The 19674-nt window shown below is 52.7% G+C and overlaps 8 protein-coding genes across 8 annotated transcripts; 5 read left to right on the top strand and 3 right to left on the bottom strand.

Moving 5' to 3' along the window:
• Window positions 1-5: 5 nt before the first annotated feature.
• ish1 (double-strand break repair enhancer MSC1) lies at window positions 6-2292 on the bottom strand. Its single transcript, XM_025671052.1, has 5 exons — window positions 1983-2292; window positions 1782-1911; window positions 1675-1725; window positions 1471-1618; window positions 6-1414 (listed from the first exon to the last, which is right to left on the bottom strand). The coding sequence occupies exons 2-5, from the start codon at window positions 1864-1866 to the stop codon at window positions 67-69; spliced, it is 1632 nt and encodes a 543-aa protein (XP_025533104.1). The 5' UTR covers window positions 1867-1911; window positions 1983-2292; the 3' UTR covers window positions 6-66.
• BO86DRAFT_444902 (PQ-loop repeat-containing protein) lies at window positions 2288-3867 on the top strand (the record flags this gene model as incomplete). The annotated part of the gene is made up of 4 exons (XM_025676411.1): window positions 2288-2855; window positions 2939-3196; window positions 3267-3769; window positions 3803-3867. The coding sequence occupies exons 1-4, from the start codon at window positions 2788-2790 to the stop codon at window positions 3865-3867; spliced, it is 894 nt and encodes a 297-aa protein (XP_025533103.1). The 5' UTR covers window positions 2288-2787.
• Window positions 3868-4492: 625 nt separating this feature from the next.
• Window positions 4493-5621, bottom strand: BO86DRAFT_452806 (nuclear transport factor 2 family protein). Its single transcript, XM_025676951.1, has 6 exons — window positions 5521-5621; window positions 5325-5345; window positions 5160-5224; window positions 5023-5094; window positions 4837-4938; window positions 4493-4730 (listed from the first exon to the last, which is right to left on the bottom strand). The coding sequence occupies exons 1-6, from the start codon at window positions 5522-5524 to the stop codon at window positions 4620-4622; spliced, it is 375 nt and encodes a 124-aa protein (XP_025533102.1). The 5' UTR covers window positions 5525-5621; the 3' UTR covers window positions 4493-4619.
• A 227-nt stretch (window positions 5622-5848) lies between these two features.
• On the bottom strand, window positions 5849-8364 carry BO86DRAFT_385189 (SURP domain-containing protein). The gene has a single exon (XM_025671051.1). It carries the CDS (start codon window positions 8322-8324, stop codon window positions 5859-5861), a length of 2466 nt encoding a protein of 821 aa, XP_025533101.1. The 5' UTR covers window positions 8325-8364; the 3' UTR covers window positions 5849-5858.
• Window positions 8365-8539: 175 nt separating this feature from the next.
• On the top strand, window positions 8540-9923 carry BO86DRAFT_329135 (uncharacterized protein). The gene is made up of 2 exons (XM_025668665.1): window positions 8540-8739; window positions 8798-9923. The coding sequence occupies exons 1-2, from the start codon at window positions 8627-8629 to the stop codon at window positions 9819-9821; spliced, it is 1137 nt and encodes a 378-aa protein (XP_025533100.1). The 5' UTR covers window positions 8540-8626; the 3' UTR covers window positions 9822-9923.
• Window positions 9924-14479: 4556 nt separating this feature from the next.
• Window positions 14480-16678, top strand: BO86DRAFT_301636 (uncharacterized protein; the record flags this gene model as incomplete). The annotated part of the gene is made up of 2 exons (XM_025667500.1): window positions 14480-16314; window positions 16378-16678. The coding sequence occupies 2 exons, from the start codon at window positions 14480-14482 to the stop codon at window positions 16676-16678; spliced, it is 2136 nt and encodes a 711-aa protein (XP_025533099.1).
• A 736-nt stretch (window positions 16679-17414) lies between these two features.
• BO86DRAFT_80432 (uncharacterized protein) lies at window positions 17415-18306 on the top strand. The gene is made up of 2 exons (XM_025677700.1): window positions 17415-17842; window positions 17932-18306. The coding sequence occupies exons 1-2, from the start codon at window positions 17641-17643 to the stop codon at window positions 18222-18224; spliced, it is 495 nt and encodes a 164-aa protein (XP_025533098.1). The 5' UTR covers window positions 17415-17640; the 3' UTR covers window positions 18225-18306.
• A 434-nt stretch (window positions 18307-18740) lies between these two features.
• BO86DRAFT_301281 (dolichyl-phosphate beta-D-mannosyltransferase) lies at window positions 18741-19669 on the top strand (the record flags this gene model as incomplete). Its single annotated transcript, XM_025667482.1, has 2 exons — window positions 18741-18844; window positions 19036-19669. The coding sequence occupies 2 exons, from the start codon at window positions 18741-18743 to the stop codon at window positions 19667-19669; spliced, it is 738 nt and encodes a 245-aa protein (XP_025533097.1).
• Between the last annotated feature and the right edge of the window lie 5 nt (window positions 19670-19674).

Here is a 19674-nt window from a genome sequence, read left to right as displayed (position 1 = left end):
GTCCCACCAGCACCATCATACCCCAATTCCTTTGTAATCCACCCACAGATTGCTGAAAATCACACTTTACAACTCCTTGCGCAGGCTCGCGGAAGCCTCAGCACCCTTGGTCTTCACCTTGTCCGCGGCCTTGAAGCCCTGCGTCTTGGCTTGTTCCTTCGCGACCTCAGAAGCCTTCTCAGCGGCCTCCTGTCCGTGGGCCCTGCCGCTTGCGGCTCCAACCTTGATCTGCTCCCAAACCCACTGGGAAAGATCTGAAAGCTTATCCTGGAGCTTAACGAGGATGGTACCCTGAGGGGTGGAGGTTCCGTGTCGGAAGTATTCAGCGTTGCGGCGGGCCGCGGCCTTGAGCTCGTTGATGCTGGAGCCCTGGTAGACGGGGATGCCATACGAGTCAAGGTATGCCTTGAGATCGGAATGAGACCAATGGTCAAAAGCAGAGTCCTTGGCGACGTCAGTAGCCTGAGCCATGTAAGAGGTAGCAGAAGCCAGCTGGTCGCCGCCAGCCTTGGAGGCCTGGGCATAGGTGTCCTGAGCCTGCTTGACGAGCTCTTCACGGGTAATGTCGGCCTGGTGGGCAGCCTTCGAGTTCATGGAGGCGAGATACTTCTTCAGGTGCTCAGTGTCCCAGGTGTCGAACGTCCATGCAGTCCAGCCAGTGGCAGCCTTGTGGGCGTTCAGACGGACCTGTGCCAGGAGCTCATCGCGCTTGCCGTTCTGAGGCACGGGAACACCGCGGGCGTCAAGATATGCCTTGAGACGAGAATCGGACCAAGACTCAATAAGAGAGTCAAAGGCCTCCTGGCCCTTATACTGAGCAGCGTCGGTGGCGCGGGCGTACTCGTTGCCAGCCTTGGTGGTGGCGGCGCCGATAAATTCACTAGCAGTGGAGGAGAGGCTTGCAGAAGCGGTAGCAGCAGCAGTCGAAGCCTGACTGACCAGAGAGGCACGGTGCTTCCTCGCCAGAGCTACAAGCTCGTTGCGCTTAGAGCCCTGAGGAACCTTCACACCATGCTCATCGAGGAACTTCTTCAAGTCGGAGTCGGACCAAGCGCTGAACAAAGCTTCACTTAAAGTAGCCTGGGCCTTGTCGGCGGATGCAGAGGCAGAAGCAGCAATGGCCTTAGCCTGCAGTCCAGCCAGTCGGGCGTTACGGCGAACGGTGGCGATGAGCTTGTCACGAGTGGAGGGCTGAGGAACAGGCCAGCCACGCTCATCGAGCCACTCCTTCAAATCAGACTCAGACCACTGAGCATACACCCAGTTGCCGGGGTAAGAAACGGCTTCGCCGAGCTTTTGGGCAATGGTTTCGTAGTTCTCACGGACAGCCTTGAGAAGAGTGTCACGCTTGCGAGGCTGAGGAGCGGGAATGCCATGACGATCAAGGAAGGCCTTGAGCTGGGAGTCCGACCAACTGGACGAATGTTAATACTAATTAAGGCCAGGGGAGTATTATCGATATACACGTACGTGTCAAAGAGCCACTCCTTAGCGTTGTGCCAGTGATCCGGAGATTGTTCCACAGCATGTCCCAAAGGCTTCTGAACCTTAGCATCCCAGTTTGTCTTCACCAAGCTCTCAAGATCTTTGCGATCGGCAGGCGAGGGATAAGGAATATCTGAAAGCATCATCAGCACTGATCGCACCAGAACGCATGAATTGTCAATAACGTACCGTGGTCAGCAAGCCATCTTTCCAACTCAGTTTCGTGCCATTTGTTGTATACTGTCGAGATGAATTAGCGAGCGAGGTAAAATCCAATGTGTTCGACTTGAACATACCAGCCTTGCTGAACCAGCTGGATGCACCGACAGCCTCAACTGTTGCCAGTACGAAGACTAGGCAGAAAGCCAAATGAAGCTTCATTATGGCTCAAATGTGATTTAAGGTCGAAATTATAGCCGTATCAGTCTTATCGGGAGGAGATTGAAGATTAGCTTATCGCTGCCTCTATGGTTTTGCAGCTTTGCTGAACCACTTACTGTCGTTAATGATAGCGGTTGTTAATGGGAGAGAATTGAAGAAGTTAAAGGATCAGGGATGAGGATAAATTTATTGTTGTGAGAGAAAGAATGAGCTGTGGATGGAATCAGGGAGGCGGCGCTGAGATGATCACCGAGTGACGTAGTGATGTGGTTGCTGGAGCTGTCCATCAGTCGACGGCTGGCGTCATCGATGAATGGGTGGCCCATGGTCGGTCGGCAGAGGCGTCTGGGCGCTTTCGGCTGTGTGCTGGTTGTGGCTCCCAGTACGAAGTACTTTACTTTTCTTTGTCGTACCGGGTCAGCAATGACCTGTGAATGATATAGTTACATATACTTAGTTCCTTCGATCTTCGAGGTGTAGCGTGTTCTTCTTCCATGGAGTCGTACTGCAAGGCACATGATCTTCCACTAGCTACTTATGGATATCCAAACAGACCTTACCGTTTTGGGATAGAATGCGGAGATGCAGTGGACGATAAGGAAAGCATTCAAGCATTCAATCATCCTGTACATGCTCAGTCACTCACCCCTTCGAGCACTCGATCAGTGACAAGTCATCCTTCATCTCCTCGTTTGTCCACCCTCTCTACTACGCGTGTGCGCTGGTTCGACACATGCTGTTTTAGAGTCCAATAATTCTCCTGTCTCATTGCCCCCCCCGACCTGCACTCCCTGCCCCTATGCACCGGGCTCATAGACCGCCCATCGCTCCCTAACTCCCATCATCCCGTCGAGCATCTTGCATGTCAACAGCCTCCTTCTCAATACACAGACGATCCTAGAATCGGCTTTGTTCACCAAGATGGATTCCCTCAACCTACAATGCGGGCAACTGGATTCGCCCGACTACAAGAATTTCATTCTCTCCATGTACGTTCTTCCCCTCATACCTACCAACATAACAACCGCAACAACAGCAACAAAATCAACGATTCTAACCCCAAGTCATCCAGTCTAATCGTCTTTGGCATCCTCCTCTCGTACCTCCCCCAGCACATCCGGATCATTTCGTTGAAATCCTCGTTCGGAATCTCCCCCTACTTCGTCCTCCTAGGCACGACCTCCGGCTCGTCCGCGCTCGCCAATGTCGTCTCCCAACAACAAAGTCTCCACGACATGTCGTGCTGCAAGCAAATCAGCGGACTAGGCTGCTTCTCCGCCATTCTAGGCATCCTCCAAGTCGGCACTCAATGTCTCTGCTTCTTCCTAATGTAAGCAAGCACCCCTCCCCCCGTTCGTCTAACGCGCAGGCATAAACTAACCCACGCAACCACAAACCAGCCTCGTCCTCTTCGTCCTCTTCTTCCCGCGCCACCAGCACTACGGCATGAACCACCGCCCGACCACCCCAACCTACCGCACGGCCCTCACCGTCGCAGGGATCTGCATCGTCCACGCCCTCGTCATGCTCATCACCACCCTGGCCGTCGGGCTCCGTCGGCCCGCGGCCCTCCAATCCTGGTCCAACTTCTGCGGCGTGCTCGCCGCCCTCCTCGCCTCGGTCCAGTACTTCCCGCAGATCTACACGACGCTGCGCCTCCGCTGCGTCGGCAGCCTCAGCATCCCGATGATGTGCATCCAGACGCCCGGCAGTCTCGTGTGGGCGGGCAGCCTGGCAGCGCGGTTGGGCCGCGCCGGATGGAGTACCTGGGGGGTGCTGATCGTCACGGCCTGTCTGCAGGGGACGCTGCTGGCCCTGGGCGTGTGGTTCGAGTACCTGGGTCCCGACAAGGGCCACGGCCACGACGATGAAGGCGACGCCGCGAATAAGAATCCCACTAATGGTGGACCGGGCCCGGGCCGTGGTGTTGAAGCAGAAGATGGAGAGGAGAGCCAGGGCCGGGATCAGCCGTCCGAGGAGACGCCGCTTCTTGGGGGGTGAAAGCTTTCGGTGTCACTCGGGGTGAGATCTATGGGGGTTTGGGATCCTATGATAGATGTAAATCTCAACAGGTTATCTGGTTGTATATCACAATGGCCTCTTGAGGGGGGTTCTGGGTTGTCTGTTTTCCTTGAAAGGCGTTTATGCACCCCCCTTTCTATTGGCTTGGATATATATGTTGTATACGCTTAGTAGTTTCTGTCTGTCCGCGTAGTCGTATCTTAGACTCAGAAGCAAGCGTATTACACATTAGGCATCATGAGACACAAACAGGGCACGAATACAAGGTCACCACCCAAGAAAGTACCAGATCTGCCCCTCCACCTCCCCAATTACGAACCACAGTATCAACACACACACCAAGACCAACCATAAGAGAACTATAAGGGTCCAAAAAAAAAGAGCTTCTCCCCGAAGAGACGCTGGAGTCAAAGGCAAATCCCAAAACCGACACGCAGCATGCAATCCAGAATGATTGAGGGTGCGCGCTGCAAAGCAAGATAAACCTGCCCCTCGGATCCCCACTCGCACTCTTCGCCCCAAAGCCTGAGAAATTTGAAATGATTCATTATCTTCGTTTCAAAAGGGCATATATCTGCGGACTATGACCAGTTCCCCCCCCCCCCTCTCGGAGGAAAGAAGAAGAAAAATAAACCGTTCGCAGGCCTGATGCCCTTTCCCCTCCCTTCCTTCGCGTTTCCTTCCCACCGCGCGACGACGCTTTATACTTAACAAAACAATAGTGAAACCATTTATGCGTTGTAGATCAGACGGAAGATGTCGTTCTGGACGTAGTAGCTGCCGTTCTCGGGGATAAGGTTGAAGCTCTGGGTGTAGTTCATGGGGTTTTGCTCCTCGTCGACCTGTGGCGTTTGAAAATTGGTTAGTTTTATTTGGGAGGGGTTCGGCGGGTTCGTGGGAGCTGATGTGCACATCATCGATGGGTTGAGTCGGGAGGAGTAGTCATACCAAGAGAGCGCCGGTGACCATGACCAGGATGCTACCATCCTGGCTGGAGGGCTGGGCGTCGAGGGTGTTGACCTTGTGGACGACCTTCTGGAAGGGGAGGCTCTGCAGAACGGGACAAAGCACATGGCAATGAGTTAGTCAACCTGGCCTTCATCTTCTCCAAGGATTGTCTCATGTGGAACTCACGGTCAGCTTCTCAACGATGCTGGAAACACCCTGGATCGAGCTGGTCTCGAAGGTGAGCATGGAGTGGTCGCGCTGTGAGACGAAGATCCATTGCGTTAGTCGTCTTGCGTCTGAGCAGAGAGATGCGCGGGACATACGTAGAGTCCGGCCAGGGAGGAGCGGTCGGCGTCGAAGGTCTGGTAGTAAAATTGGACGAATTGTTCTGTTGGGCCGCGGTTAGACCGAAAGTTCATCGGTGGTGTCGAAGAGAGACAGGGGAGCTGGGCTCTGCGAGGATAGATCGGAGCATCATAATCACATACGGGCAATTTCAGTGAAGGCGGCTAGAAATCGGTTCGCATCACATTAGTCTCTTTTCTGGCAACTTGAGGTGCAGATTGGCAGCCGGGAATGGAGGGGTTCCCCCGACAGAGCCTCATGGAGGGGCAGCAAAACATTGGCGGGGGGATGAGTAATGGAAAAGACATGTTGAATAGCGGAGAGAGAGAATTCACTTACACATTTTGACGGTTGGGAGTCTGCAAAGACAACGGAGACTGGCTAGAAACAGAGAGCGGGCTGAGGGGGGAATAGGACTATGGGATAGAAACGAGGGGAAGAGACGAGGTTGATATCAACACCGAAAGTCTTTCCGTCGCGAGGGGGTTGTGGGGCAAGCCCACTTTACCCATTCAGGAGATTGCTGCCTTAACCTTTTGTCAGGCATTCATCCGGGCCTCGAATGGTAAATGGTGCTACTCAATACATTGTTCGATCGCTCTGTACAGTATTCGTGTCTATGCTTCCCTGAAGCATTGTTTACTGGTAGTAATCCGCTTGTTTGTTGAACGCTATAATCACTCCGAGTCTGAGTCTGCAAACATATCCTCTGCTTTAGGCCGTGGTTTGCGCACTGGAGGCTGAGGTTGCGGTTGCGGTTGGGCTGCCGCTTCAGCTGCTTTCTCCGGCGGTGGTTTGTTCAGCTCGCTCTCATCCTCAAGAGGATCTTCCTCCAATGGCTCACCATCCGATAAATCCAGGTCGCTGTCCTCCATTGGCTCGCCGTCAATGTCGCTCATTGACACCTCGTCCAGAGTCTCCGCCGCTGCATACTCATGTTTGACCTGGTCGACATCCATGCGATCCGGCTCGGCTACCGCAGCGCGACTGGGATCGAACATTCCAGAAGCTGAATCCTCGTCAACTGCCTTCCAGCGGTTTTTGTTCTTGGAGAACGCGCTCGCCGCTCGTTCGGCTTCAGCCTTCTCTCTCTCTTCTCGCAGTTCTTCTTCGGTGAGGGGGGGCTTCTCGAAGATCTGGACGAATTGCTCCTGGCTCGACTGCGGAAACACGCACCAACCTTCCCATAAGTTGAGAAGAGAGCCAACGCTGCGCTTCCATTTTTCGGCTTTTAATCGACCCCAGCCGAAGTCTTTCTCTAATCTACCAAGATGCTCGAATGCTTTCTGCGTCTTCAGGGCCGACTCGAAAAGCTGTCTGTATCGCCAGGCATGGCGCACACCACTTGTGGCAGAAGACGAGAGGATATCTGACACGAGATACAGACCCACCAGCTTAGCAGAGGACGTGTCAAGAGTTTTCGAGGCCGTCCGCCCATCCTCGACTGTGTTGTCGTTGCCGGATTCTCCAAATTGCTCCTTACGAGCAAGTCCTTGTTCAGCTTCACGGTCCGGATTGGCCCCCGTAAAGGCATAGGGTTTGATGATATTGGAAACAATCATCTCCACAACCTCCTCAGCCCCTGCCCCAGCATGTTCAATGGCAAAAGCAGTAACACGGGCAACATCTCCTTTTCGTAGCTTGGCGTGAGTGGTTGGCAGCCGAGCGAGTAGGTGGGTCAATTTGGCCTTCTGAAGAGGGTTCATGTATCCCAACCCCTCGTTACCAGCGCCCGGTCCTTCCGCTGGCGGTGCTCCCCCGGCCACACGTCTCTCATCTTCGTAGTCCGACATCTCTTCGTCGGACGAATCGTAGTCGTCGTCTGTAACGAACTCATCCATGTTGGTAGTGTACTCGAATTTGATATGAGCCTCGGGCGGAACCCAGTTTGCACCACCCTCAAAGATAAGTGATGGGGTTTGAGGTTGAAACCGGCCCCGTCGACCACCGGTAGGTCGACTGTTGGTCAAGACTTCCCATAGCTTCCACCGATAGTAGACACCGCCAGCGCTCCGGGCGTTCCAGATCCAGGCCCATTTCTCATCCCTCTGAACCTCCGGCCTGCTCATAAGCAAGGCCTCAAACTCCGGACCATAGCTCAGTAGATTCTCCAGCGTCTTATGTATCAGTCTCAGCTGCTTGAGGTCTGACGGTGCTTTGACCTCAACCTGTGTCGTCGGGCCGCTGCGCCCGAATGCAGGATTATACGACGTTGGCGGTGCAAACCCACCGCGGTGCATCCCAGGAGGCGGGGCTCGATTCAAGCGTCCGGGAATATCTGGCTGGGTAGACTTGGCCCCAAATGGCAGGGGGCTTGTCGAGGACTGACTGACAGTCACCGGCATTGTGGAGCTAATAGCCGCAGAGGACAGATGCCTCGAGATCGACAGATAGTATCCCCAGCCGAGGTATTTGTTCTGGAGAGCGCTAACCGTGCTATCGATATCCGAGGCGGCAGACTCATTTGCAAGAGTCACGATGGCGGCGATCGATTTGCGATCGGTCGAGGCCAGTTGGAGAGTCGAATGCAGTATCCTGACATTATCTACCGTCAGAAGCGAGGGGATGATCGACTTGATGACCGACGGGGACGTCCCAGGAGGCAATGAGGCCAGGTACAGCGTTGGTTTGGCCGCCGCCCTCTCCGCCTCCTTCGCATCGGCAGTCGCCTCGTCCTCATCGTCAGACGCGCGGAACGCGGACGCGGCAGCCGACGGGCCCGGGCCGGTATTGTCAAAGCCCAGAATCCCCTGCGCGGTGTCTCGGTTCCGTTGCGCTGGCGGGAAGCCTTCGTGGTTGCGCTTTCGCGACAGCGACGGCGGAGGGGGTCCCAGCGTGCCAGGCCCGCTCAGGCGCGGACCGGAGCCCGTGAAGTGCCGTCTACCAGGGCCACCTGCAAACCCTTGATTTTTATGTGGGAAGCGGTTCAGTCGTCCATCGGCAGAGGGTCTGTCGGGGCCGCCGTGCGAGTCATCCTCGAACGACTTGACAAAGTCCTCGTAAACAGCCGCGGTTTCGGCTTGCTCTCGGGCTCGTTTGGCTTCGGCTTCGGCCTTTTGGCGCTCGAACAACGATTTTTTGGGAATAGCCGATAATTTGGCTGAGATGTCGGGGAAGGCTTTCGATTTGGAGTCGTCCGACATGGTGACGAGGCTGCGGTCGCAGCAGGGTTCCTTGTTGCGGAGACCACGGAAGTTGAGACAATGAAGCGCGGAGTTACGAGCACCTTACCTGCGGGTGGAAGCTGATCGGAGCGGAGGCGGGAGGCTGCTGGTTTGTTGCCTAAGGCAGGAAATACGCTTCTAAGGAAGAAAGTATGAGTAAGTTCACTCTCCCCTCAGCCAAGCATCTGTCCTCTCTCTATCCTGCATACTGCATATTCAAATCCCCTCAGGTTGCATCGAAATCTTCATTTCAATTACATTTTGATTACCTTTTGATTACAATGGCGGCGGCTCAGGTACAATCTCTACTTCGCTTCCTATCACAGGATGCCAAAGTGCCACTTGCGTCCGCAATGGGTAAAGTCATGGAACTTCAGAAGGCCGCCCTAATAACGTATGACCTGTTTTACATTCCGAATACAAAAATAGCAATTCATCTGATAGTCGCCTAGTCCTGAGCAGATCTCTAAATCAGAACTCGAAGTTCTCCAGGACATCTTTAAGGATGACAAGCTGGCCAAACAAGTCATAAACGCCGCGAAGAGAGTGTGCAAAAAGCGAGGCTCATCTGCTGAAGACACCCCGGCTCCCTCAAAAAGAGTCAAAGGTTCTTCTCGCACAATTGAATCCAGCACCCCCTTTGACACAGAATGTGCGCTGGCTCTTCCCGAGTCGAGTATTCCAGAAGAAGATCTGTCCAACATTACCCTGATCACAAACCGAGCACCACTCGTGCTTGCATTTGCTGTGTGCGTGTTAAGATATACAATGCCCGAGCAGCCGATTTCTAGCAGACTGAGTCTTGCTCAGGCTGTGGTAAGTGCTAACAGTCGATCGAAAGCCGTGAGCTTGGGCATTGAGAGTGAGCCCTCCCCTGAAGCAGAAGGATGGGGAGAGGGCCAGCCGGTAGTGAAGATCTTGGGCAGAGAGGTGAAGGTGCTGAAGAGATGGGACTATGATTCAAGAGAGGGTCGGCCGCCGAATGAAGGCACTGAGCCGGATGCGAACACTCCTGTCGTATCCGATGATGTTTTGGGACATGTGTCCCAGGACGAATCAGGCAGGGCACCGCCACTCTGGGGTATTGATACGGAGGCCATGCGGAAAGCCCAGAGCTCAGACCAGGATGTGAAAGTGGACAAGCCTTTGTCTATCTTCACTCCTGATTCAGCACGATCATATTTGCATAAGGCATTCACCAAGGCTTCTGATGAAGACGTACCCTCACGCAGGACAGCCGCAAAGAATGCCTCCCTCCTGGAAGCAGAAAAGGAGGAATGTCTCGCGCATCTTCTACACGCCATTCACATTGTCTGCCAGTCCTGGGCTTCCAGTCTCGCCAGGGACGAATTGGACCGACGTGCATGGGCCTGGTACTTGCGTGTCCGGCCGGCAGTTCAGAGTGGGACAGGAGGCTGGGGCCAGAAAGGACCAGTCAGATTATCTGATATTCTAGCTCTGAAGAGACAGTCGTGATTGTAGATACAATTTTAACAATGACTGGGTATGTGACGAGACGGGCCTTGTCAGGCTGGGATTAGGCAATAGGCCGATTCAGCAACAGCTGACGAAGTCCCCCCCCCCCTGTACATTAACTTACATCACGTAGCTAAATTTGTGGTATTGTCTAGTTTCTTTCATTGCATACTTGAATCATCGAACCTAGGTGACGTTATTGGAGAGTCCTTGCTATCGCGCGAGACCGAGCGTTCTGGACTGGCGCCGATCAAATGCGTTGTGATGACAGCCCCACCCCCTCGTTTCAGGCCCTACAGAAAGTCTTGTCCTCGGATGAACCTATCATATTATCCTACCACACATATGTGTCAAACATATCGCATTGAATGAGAATGTATCCGTTCAGTGCCGAAACTTTCTGTCCCGGCGGCAACACGGCCTGTGGGATTCGACAGCAGTAGCGGCTTGATGAACACTTACTCCGCAGGCCACGCATTGCCATTTTCATGTGTTGTCCCATACGGTCATTAAGAGCCGAGAGAAAGTTTCGATGGGCGACAGAAGACAGGCAGGTCTGGATAGACCTGTTTGCGCAAGAGGACCACCGGTGCCCTCCAGTGAGCCCGGATGGTTATGGCCTTTGGGTCCCCGGACCCAGTATGATGCAAAAGCAACTGTTCGGTGCTTGATCGGCGAATCTGCGGAAGGAGAGTACGGGGGGACCTTAGTGGGTTGGGAACAATCGCGATTGTCTAGCCTTGGAATGTGGTAACCAGTAGCAATTGTAATCTGGACCGATCTCGGTGGTGGGCTGATTGATCTAGAATGGGCTGGGAGTTCAGTCCGAGGCAGACCATGAGGGGCAGGCAGACAGACAGCCCTATGTCCGATCCACCTAAAGTAGGCCAGTCCGAACACCAGGCTGGGCATGATAGAACGCCCATGCAAAAATTCGATTTTCGACATCTGTCGCTAATTCGACGATATAGGCTTGTCCCATGACTATCTTCTAATTGCGGATGAGTTCAAGTGCCGACAGAATTCGAGAGGGGGAAAAATAGCAAGACCGTTCATCCCAGTGTCGTTCAATTTACCTAATGTGTCTTCATCCTTCCCCGCAATTATCCAGGATACTTATCTAGGAAGGATGCCTGAAATCAGAAGCATTTGATGGGTATGAGTAGTTGAACTGAGTTGTAACATGCATTTCTGGTGGGCCGCCACGTTATCTCTCTGTCTGGGAAACTCCAATAGACATTGTCCAATTCGTCTCCTTTCTCCATGCGCAAGACATACCGAATTTATGTCGAGGATTGTTGTCACATATCCTGGGTCCTACCCGACTGCACAATGGGACTGGCCAAGTCTGACCAGAAAGTCTCCACCGCCCGATCCACTGTTGCGGTGCATCCTTGGTGCCCTGGCACTTTGTATCGTAGGAACGACCAGCCTTCAACCAGTCATAGGAGGATAGATTGTTTGCTCAACCTATGCCTCTCGGACAATAATTGCCATATGAGTGGACAAACTCACTTGCTACTCATACAGTGGAATCGGAAAATCCCGCTTAGTGAGCAATTATCTGACTGTCTTATTAATCAGCCACGGCGGTAACCTCGAAATCTACTCATACCATTCTATAGATGATCTCCGCGTTCAATTAGTGGCGGATGTATTGAGTAATCCACATGACTGTGTTCTACGACCATCGATATCAATCGCCATGAATCTTCCTCAAGAATTTAAACATGTAAGGCAGTGAGTGGCATATACCTACCTACTAAAGCTTTCTCCAATTTCGAGCTAGCGAAACAATCATGAATGATAAATGTGACATATATTCAGTTTTAAGCTCAGTCTCATAGGCGCCGTCATCCGACTCGCTTTGATAACAACAGGCGCTTCATACCGCGTTCATTGTTTACCTATATCTTCCGATTTTGTTGGCCCAATCTCGGCTGAGCTTGAAGACTAGCTCGAACTCAAGGATCTTCAACCAACTTTGTCGGCACATGTACTGACAGGGTACTGGACTGTCCAAATCGCGCTGTAGGCCTTGCGGGTGTCGCTTTCCCTCTTCGCTACGAGAATGCCAAAATGAGCACTAGAAGCACATGTGCAGCGGCGGGTTCGGACCCAGAGTCTCTGCATCTGAAGTCAGATGAGCCTTGCCCTTGTCGGTTGTAGATATTGCGACTTTGGTCCCGAGTGCGGAATACGGAGTATTCGCATCAGATATCTAGCCCCAACGGGGGAAGGCCTAGATCATTATAAAGTAGAACCACTGTTGCTGACAAAAAGGCCTGCCCTGTGGGCCATTGCTATAAAGACAGCCAGGCAACTGCTTCGACTTTCTCTGCTCGGCAGTATTAGCTCATTGTCTCTTCATTGAACGGTTGGGTCGGGGATAGGGATCTCTAGGTTGTTGTCGCAGCTATGATGACAAGGTCTGGACTGTATGTTGTTTTCCCTGTCTACCAATGTTTCCTCCCCTTCCATTTTCTTTCTCTCGCTCTTCAAAAAGGTACCCGCGCATCTAGACAGTGGTTAGTGGTTGCTGGCTGAATCGCAGCATCAGAGCCCTGGTTCGTTCTCTGGCCCTGAAGCCACACCCGACAAGACCCTGTGCACGGTAGCGAGTCACTACCCACAATTAATCTCTACCCAGACTAGGGAGAACACCAGTGCCACGTGTAGAAGGGATCAATCGAACGGTCAAGAGATCAAATCCAAGGCCAGTATGGGCCGTTCTCAGGTCAAGCATGCAAACGGCCAGACAAGCAACCGCTTTCTCATACCAGGTGATATAATGGCCGGTCAAAACCATCCAGCTGTGGAAGGAGAGGGTCATGATGCAATGTGCGCTGATCATAGCATTGGGTGCCAATCAAGGGTTCACGCCCGCGTTTCCGAATTCGGCCAGATAGACTTTTCGGTGCCAGGCACTGCGCTATCTTTTGGAACTAATCGGCTACGGTTCTGGCGGTTCCACCTTAAACCAATCCCTTGTTGCTGGAAGCCTGAACCTGCTCCTACAGTACTCCGTAGACTACATAGACTATGCTGCTGCTGAGTGAGGCCTTCTTGCCCCCCTTCCCCCATCCAAACCAATGGTCGATAGTCAGGTTAGGGTTGATTTTCCCCCCAAATCTACCCTCGTCCATGATTCCAGATGGAAGTCGTCCGAGTTTGGGCGATTGTTGCCCAAAGGGGATGATGGACAGATCTCTTGTCCCTGGCGGTTCCATATAACTGGGCTGTTTGACGAGAGGTAAAGTCCACTGTGTGGGAGAAGACAAATTCTTTATCCGTTGGAAAGTCAAATCGCTAGCATTCGAAAGTGCCTGTCAGTCGATTTGTGAAAGCGCCTCTGACGACACTGCAGTGGAGATGTTTCACTTCGGTCGACTCAATTTTCTACCTTCCCTCATGTCAACTTGTTAAGGCTTTCGAGAATTCATGATGTGTCGGATTATCAATGCTGAACGATTCGATCCAAGCTTGCTACGTACTGAGTATTTCCGAGTATCAATCGCCCTACCTAGGGCCATTCTGCCTGGCCGTCACCATTGTGAGACTACAAGTGGTCCTTTGAGTAGTGGTGTTTTGTACCTTACTTGAAGTGCCCACTGCCCACCTGCCCACTTGTTTTCAATACAGATACAGAGCAGCTACTGGACGTTTAGTCTGTTACAGGCAAAAGCAGTGTACGAATACTGTTGTTCCTTTACTTATCTCCTCCCTACTCCGTAGTAACCTAAGCTTTACATGTACTTGCGGTGGCGAGGCGCAGCAGCCCTGAGTAAACAGGAGACATCCGAAATTCATAATAATAGAACCACCCCCCGGATGAGAATAGAAATCGTCGTAATCAGGCGTATGTGTGTTAATCGTTCTGTAAATAATTTTCTGTACTCTGTAGTACTCTGTACAGTACTTCATCCACGATGAAGTATTTTGTCCTGACTTTGCGTACAACCAAAATTTCCAACTTTTGCAGCCAGGACTAACCTAACCCCGACCGGGGATCGACTTGGGAGTTGGGACTGTCTCCAAAAACTGAAACCCACTTTTTCTGCCCTCTCTTTTCGTTCGTTCCCAGTCATTGAGTGACTTTTCAGTTTCGCCCGGGAAAAGCTTGCGCTAGTCCCGGTCGGGAACGGTCCTTTTCTTCCTCAGGCAGTCCGGACGCCCTCTTCTACTGAGTCGGTACGAGTAGTGAACTTACTTAGGTAGTCTCACCTCATCCTCGCCCGCTCCCCGGGCCTCCCTCTTCCTTCTCCTCAAGCGGCTAGTAGTAGTGATTCCCTCCCTCTCATTCATTCAACCTCCACTCTCACCACCACTAACTACCACCACCACCACTACCCTCCCTTCTACCCTCCTAACCTAACCACGATTACCACTACCTTCTACCACCTCATCTCGGTTCGTTGTTATTTCGCCTTTTCGACTATCTCTCTCGCTCGTCTCCTCTCGACAGTCCCTTAGGCACCCACTCTCCATCCCTCTCATCATTCTTTCGCCGACCATTCTCTCCTTTCTCCCTCCCCCTCGTCGCTCTTTTCGGCGCCTCCCATTCTCCCCGGTTCTCAGTCCACTCAGGTGACTGACCCGGTTTCCTCCTGAGAGGTTGACCAAATCAGATAGGTAGCCCGACAGGGCTGTCCATCGCCATGTCTGGGCGTCTATCATCCGACCATTCTCGCTCTTTCTCGCAATCCTCTCAACGATCAACGCCACGCTTTAGCCCGGTGAACGAAGTCGAGTCAATGCATCGCCGCTCAATTTCGGCTCGCTCCTCCAATCCTAACGTCTTTTCCGATGAATACTCACTCGAACCCCTTGACTCTGAACACACTACCTTCACTTCTCGACGTCCATCCACTTCTTCCACCAATTCCTCCAATACCCTACGCGGATCAGTGCCTCAACAGCAACAATCGCAGCAGAAAACCTACAACACCATTCCCATCGATGCGGATCTGACGGAGGATCCTTTCGGGGATGAGGCACGGGTGTCATTCGATGAAACTCCGCACCGGTCGAGTCTTCCTCCTAAGGGGGTGGACTTTGCGAATCGCAATTCCGTCGCGTCTACTACACCTTCCACCACAGCTCGCAGTCAGAGTATCTCGTCGCGCTTTTCGATACCCGTTCGGGCCATGAGTCCTTACACTGGGGCAACCGGTCCCAGCCATCCATATGCGATGTACCCGCAGGTCGGTGTCAGTCGCTCCCCAAGTGTAGCGACCGCATCAACTTTACGCCCCGGGGACCAACCGTTGGAAGATGCCAGTGGACCGCAACATCCGTATGCGATGTACACCCAGAATGTGGTCCCGGAGGAAGACTTGGACAGTGCCATGGACAATGCGATATTGGAACCTCCTACTATGATGGACAACTCCATGGTCCCCCTTGGCTTTCCCGGCCACAACCAAGCATACCAACGACCGCCCGGCCGGGCAGATGATGACGTCGGGGATTTAATTGGCCCTGATGGACATACAGAACAGCTTCCACCTTACTCCCGCTATCCTGAAAATGCCGTCCCCAAGGTAGAGGGGACGTTTGCGTCCGTCAATGATGCTGGCATCACGTCGGACGAGACCCTCCACAATGAGCGTGCAGGTCCACCCATGTCGGAGGTTACATCAATAAATGTCCCTTTGGAGGAACCAAACCGGATGAGTGCACGAAGTAACTCACAATCTGAAGAGCCTCCGCTAACCGGAATCATGGCATTCGAAGAGAAATTAAAGAGAAAGGGTAAACAGAAAGCCTGCTGCGGCCTGCCCATCTGGACGATCGTTTTGGTGGGGGTGGTAATGCTTGTGGGAGGATGCATTGGAGGTGTCATTGGTGGTGTGCTCGGAGCGAAGAAGGCAGCGGATCAGGAACACAAGCAGCCCAGCGGCCCGCATATTGTCACGTCAACTGTCACCCCAAAGATGGATGCGACTCCGGTTACTTCTACACCAATCAACTTGCTGGCCCTGCCTACTGGCCAATACGTTATTCCGGCATCTCCGAAGAACCAGTCCAAATTTTGCGTCGCGGAGTCGGATTACCGAGTTACATGGTCCTGCATGAATTCGGGAGATATCCCTGTCGCTGTTGGAGGCACAGACAGCCAACATTCGATCACGTTTGAAGATACTACGTACTCGTCAAGTCTTAGCTATGGAGCTCAAGCACCGGTTCTTTCCAACCCGACACAGAATCTTTCAATGGCATATGACCTCAACGATGCCAGTTTCGGACCCGCTTTGCACTTTTGGACCACCTTCGACAAGCTGGTCGTGGTGCCTCAAGATTCATTCCCAACGCACGCGTCATCGAAACGCTCATTGTCCGAGGATGAACTGTTGGCTACCATGCTTGTTCGCAAGGATGTAGCCAAAGCAGGAGATAAGCCGTGGTTCTGCTGGTGGAACAGTACCATAATCGAATTCTTCTTATACATCAATGAGACCACCAAGGATGCCCAATACAGCGCGACCGCCACGTCATCGAGTTACGTCCAAGCTACAGGAGGTAGCTCGAGTTCGAATTCAGGCTCTGGCTCGAGCTCGGGTTCGGGGTCCAGTTCAAACACAAACACGAATTCTAAGCGGGATGCAGTATCCGACTATCCCCGCCGGATCAAGATGGAAGAGAAACGAGAATACCCTGGTGCCCCTAGTCCTTATTGTCAACAGATGCAAGTGCTTGATGACGGGTCAGTTGGTCCCATATCCCAGGAGACTGTCCAGGTCAAAGAGTTACAGCCTACTCCCACAACAACGATCCAAGTCACCGGCTCGACACAAACTTATACAGCGAAGGCCGAGTACCAGAGCGTCTGCTACTGCGTTTCATTGACCGATTGATATAGCCGATCTGGCATCTCTGGGCTGCCAGCCTACAACGAAGCACTTGTTTATCTGCGGAACCAAAGGCGTTGGCGTTACTAAAACTGAGGGAGCCGCTTCCATCCAGCTCTTAACGTGCATACGAATGTTTGATTAGTCTCAAGGTTAACCCACCTCTTTTTCACCTTGGGCATGAAGGATGTTCCGATACATTTTGTTCTCTTATGGCGTGCATATTATGTATACCAACTGGGTCTTATTTGTCCCGGTGGTTGTTTGTTTCAGTTTAATGCGGCCGACAAATCGTCGTCCGCTTCTGCATCGCTATGGATAGTTTTGAAGGGGGTTTTTTGGGCGTTGATATTGGAAAGGGGGTCAAACGGTGCAAGGAAGGACAGCTATAATGCGGCCAGGAGACTCCGTTCAATCTCTGTTTATAAGGCCTGCGTATGTCCAGGAACCGGATATCCTCTTCATCATTGTTTTTCTACTCTGACCCTGCCTCAAGGATGGGTATGTTTTCGTTGAGAATTTGGTTGGCATTTCGACATGTTCTGGTAATATGGTCTGAATCTACTGTTTGCTTTACACGGGCTGCGAAGCTGAAACAATCTCTTCGTGGACTGTGCTACACAAGCTGTTATACTTACATTCATAATTCTTTTGCGCCCTTACGTGCCCGAATCTAGCCAGGGGCGATGCAACCGGTGGTTGCGCAATGGTTGGGGTTTGGAAAGATGACCGGATGCAAACGTCATCGTCTGCATCCCCCCTCCCTGTCGAAGTCGATCACCACTTGATCATCCGGGGGCGACTAAGCCATTTGCTATGAGTACTAAATAAAGAGGGCAGTCCCTGAGGTATTGAAGTTAATTAAATTTTCGATCTATATCAGAACGACCGCAATTCTATACTGTACATCATCTATCGCTATTACGTTTGCCTTATTGTCATCAGTCATCTCACCTCACACCAGCATCATGGCTTCCATACTTCGCAGCAGCAGACTATCGCTTCGTGCGAGCTATTCTCCCTTGCTCCGACCAGCATCGCGTCTTACTTCCCAGCCCATCCAGCCCTGGCGCGGCTACGCTCATAGTTCCTACGGCGGCGAGGGCGAGACCAAGGCTGAACAGCCCAATTCCTCCCGCAACGAGCCTACCCGAGACCTCGAACATCCGGGTGAGTAGCTTCACCTTTGAAGATCATGAAAAAGAAAAAAGAAAAGCACTTTGATGGGACAGAATGAACTAATGCCTTCGCCACAATAGGCCCTCCCGCCCCAGATGTTGGTGGCTCGTCGAAGAAGTCCCAGCAGTCCGGCGGCAGCAGCAACAGTGGCAGCAAGGACACCGGTCATGGCACTGGCACAGGCGTCGAAAACAAGAGCCACAGCAAGACTACACCATCCAACAAGGCCAGACCGACCATCACCGACGGCGAGAACTCGCCCAATGCCGAGGTCGATGGAACAGTGGGAGACAATGCATCGGAAGATGTGAAGAAACATAACCGGGAGATGGACCAACGGTACGATCACGCGTATAACCAGGTGGAGAAATAAGTCAAGGTTGGGAGTTACAGCGCATTGAGAGACGAATTGAATTGGCCATGTATTTCTATGTATCCTAACGGATTAAAAATATTGCCTTTTTTTTTTCTTCTTGTGCAACGTACTGAATAATCGACTGAGGGAAGAAGTGGTATGTAGCTTTAAGTTGCTCCGTACTAGTCATGTAAAACAACGACCAGCGCAGGAACGGCAAGGTAAGTGAGCCAGTTGAACCGAGGTGAAACAACTGGACAAGTCGTTAGTCCAACTCCTGGACTGGCCACGTTGAATGGATGCGAATGCGGATCTCCCGCACCAGTTAGTAGTCCGTCCGTCCTCGTCGCCAAGTCCAGCCCGCGCCGCGTCGCTTTCACTCTTTCACTCTTACTCTCCTTCTCCCCAGCACTTTGCTGACCTTCACTCCTTTTTTACCTCCTGATCTTATCTATTTTTTGTGTCTGGGAGCACGGATCCGAACCCTTGACCGATTCGCAGATTATCTACTGGCAACATTCACAAAACAGAACCATGGGTGCCTCGACGAACAAGTACTCGGTCATTCTGCCGACCTACAATGAGCGGAAGAACCTCCCTATCATCTGTTGGTTGTTGGAGCGGATGTTTCGCGAGAAGTGCGTTCAAATCCCCAATCACTCTACGGTCATCTTCTCCAATTATTATCTCGAATTGAGGGAGTTTCTTCACCTCCCTTACACCTCTCCCCCCTCCTCTTCTTCCCGACCTACCTCCCTTCCCCACCCCCACATCCTGCTTTCTCCCCCATTTCTCAGAAAACGAAACTGACCATTCAATCGAAAAACAGCAAGCTAGACTGGGAAGTCATCATCGTGGACGACGGCTCGCCGGACGGCACCCTGGAGGTGGCCAAGCAGCTGCAGCAGCACTGGGGCGCGGAGCACATCATCCTGAAGCCGCGGGCGGGCAAGCTGGGGCTGGGGACGGCGTACATCCACGGGCTGCAGTTCTGCACGGGCAACTACGTGATCATCATGGACGCGGACTTCAGCCACCACCCGAAGTTCATCCCGACGATGATCGACATCCAGCGCGAGACGGACGCGGACATCGTCACGGGCACGCGCTACGCCGCCCGCGGCGCCATCCGCGGCGGCGTCTACGGCTGGGACCTGTTCCGCAAGTTCACCTCGCGCACGGCCAACCTCATCGCCGACGTCATGCTCATGCCCGGCGTCAGCGACCTGACCGGCTCCTTCCGGCTGTACAAGAAGAGCGTGCTCGAGAAGGTCATCCACAGCACCCAGTCCAAGGGCTACAGCTTCCAGATGGAGATGATGGTCCGCGCCAAGGCCATGGGGTTCAAGGTCGCCGAGTGTCCCATCACCTTCGTGGATCGGCTGTTCGGCGAGAGTAAGCTGGGCGGCCATGAGATTGTCGAGTATTTGAAGGGGGTGATGACTCTGTGGTTGAAGGTTTAGAACGG

This window comes from Aspergillus japonicus (assembly GCF_003184785.1).
Source record: "Aspergillus japonicus CBS 114.51 unplaced genomic scaffold BO86scaffold_2, whole genome shotgun sequence".
In the NCBI taxonomy this organism is placed as follows: domain Eukaryota; kingdom Fungi; phylum Ascomycota; class Eurotiomycetes; order Eurotiales; family Aspergillaceae; genus Aspergillus; species Aspergillus japonicus.
Note: the sequence above shows the minus strand (reverse complement) of the source record. Positions and strands in the feature narration are given on the sequence as shown.

Bases quoted from the DNA above. Each gene is read 5' to 3' on its own strand.
- ish1 (XM_025671052.1), bottom strand. From the start codon at position 1,866: ATGAAGCTTCATTTGGCTTTCTGCCTAGTCTTCGTACTGGCAACAGTT. The intron at 1,726-1,781 runs GTATGTTCAAGT...TCATCTCGACAG, and splicing joins CAGCTGGTTCAGCAAGGCTG to TATACAACAAATGGCACGAA. The intron at 1,619-1,674 runs GTACGTTATTGA...TGATGCTTTCAG, and splicing joins AAGATGGCTTGCTGACCACG to ATATTCCTTATCCCTCGCCT.
- BO86DRAFT_80432 (XM_025677700.1), top strand. From the start codon at position 17,641: ATGGCTTCCATACTTCGCAGCAGCAGACTATCGCTTCGTGCGAGCTAT. The intron at 17,843-17,931 runs GTGAGTAGCTTC...TCGCCACAATAG, and splicing joins CCGAGACCTCGAACATCCGG to GCCCTCCCGCCCCAGATGTT.
- BO86DRAFT_385189 (XM_025671051.1), bottom strand. From the start codon at position 8,324: ATGTCGGACGACTCCAAATCGAAAGCCTTCCCCGACATCTCAGCCAAA.
- BO86DRAFT_329135 (XM_025668665.1), top strand. From the start codon at position 8,627: ATGGCGGCGGCTCAGGTACAATCTCTACTTCGCTTCCTATCACAGGAT. The intron at 8,740-8,797 runs GTATGACCTGTT...ATAGTCGCCTAG, and splicing joins CAGAAGGCCGCCCTAATAAC to TCCTGAGCAGATCTCTAAAT.
- BO86DRAFT_452806 (XM_025676951.1), bottom strand. The intron at 5,225-5,324 runs GTATGTGATTAT...GCGGCCCAACAG, and splicing joins CGCCTTCACTGAAATTGCCC to AACAATTCGTCCAATTTTAC. The intron at 4,939-5,022 runs GTGAGTTCCACA...CCCGTTCTGCAG, and splicing joins GCATCGTTGAGAAGCTGACC to AGCCTCCCCTTCCAGAAGGT.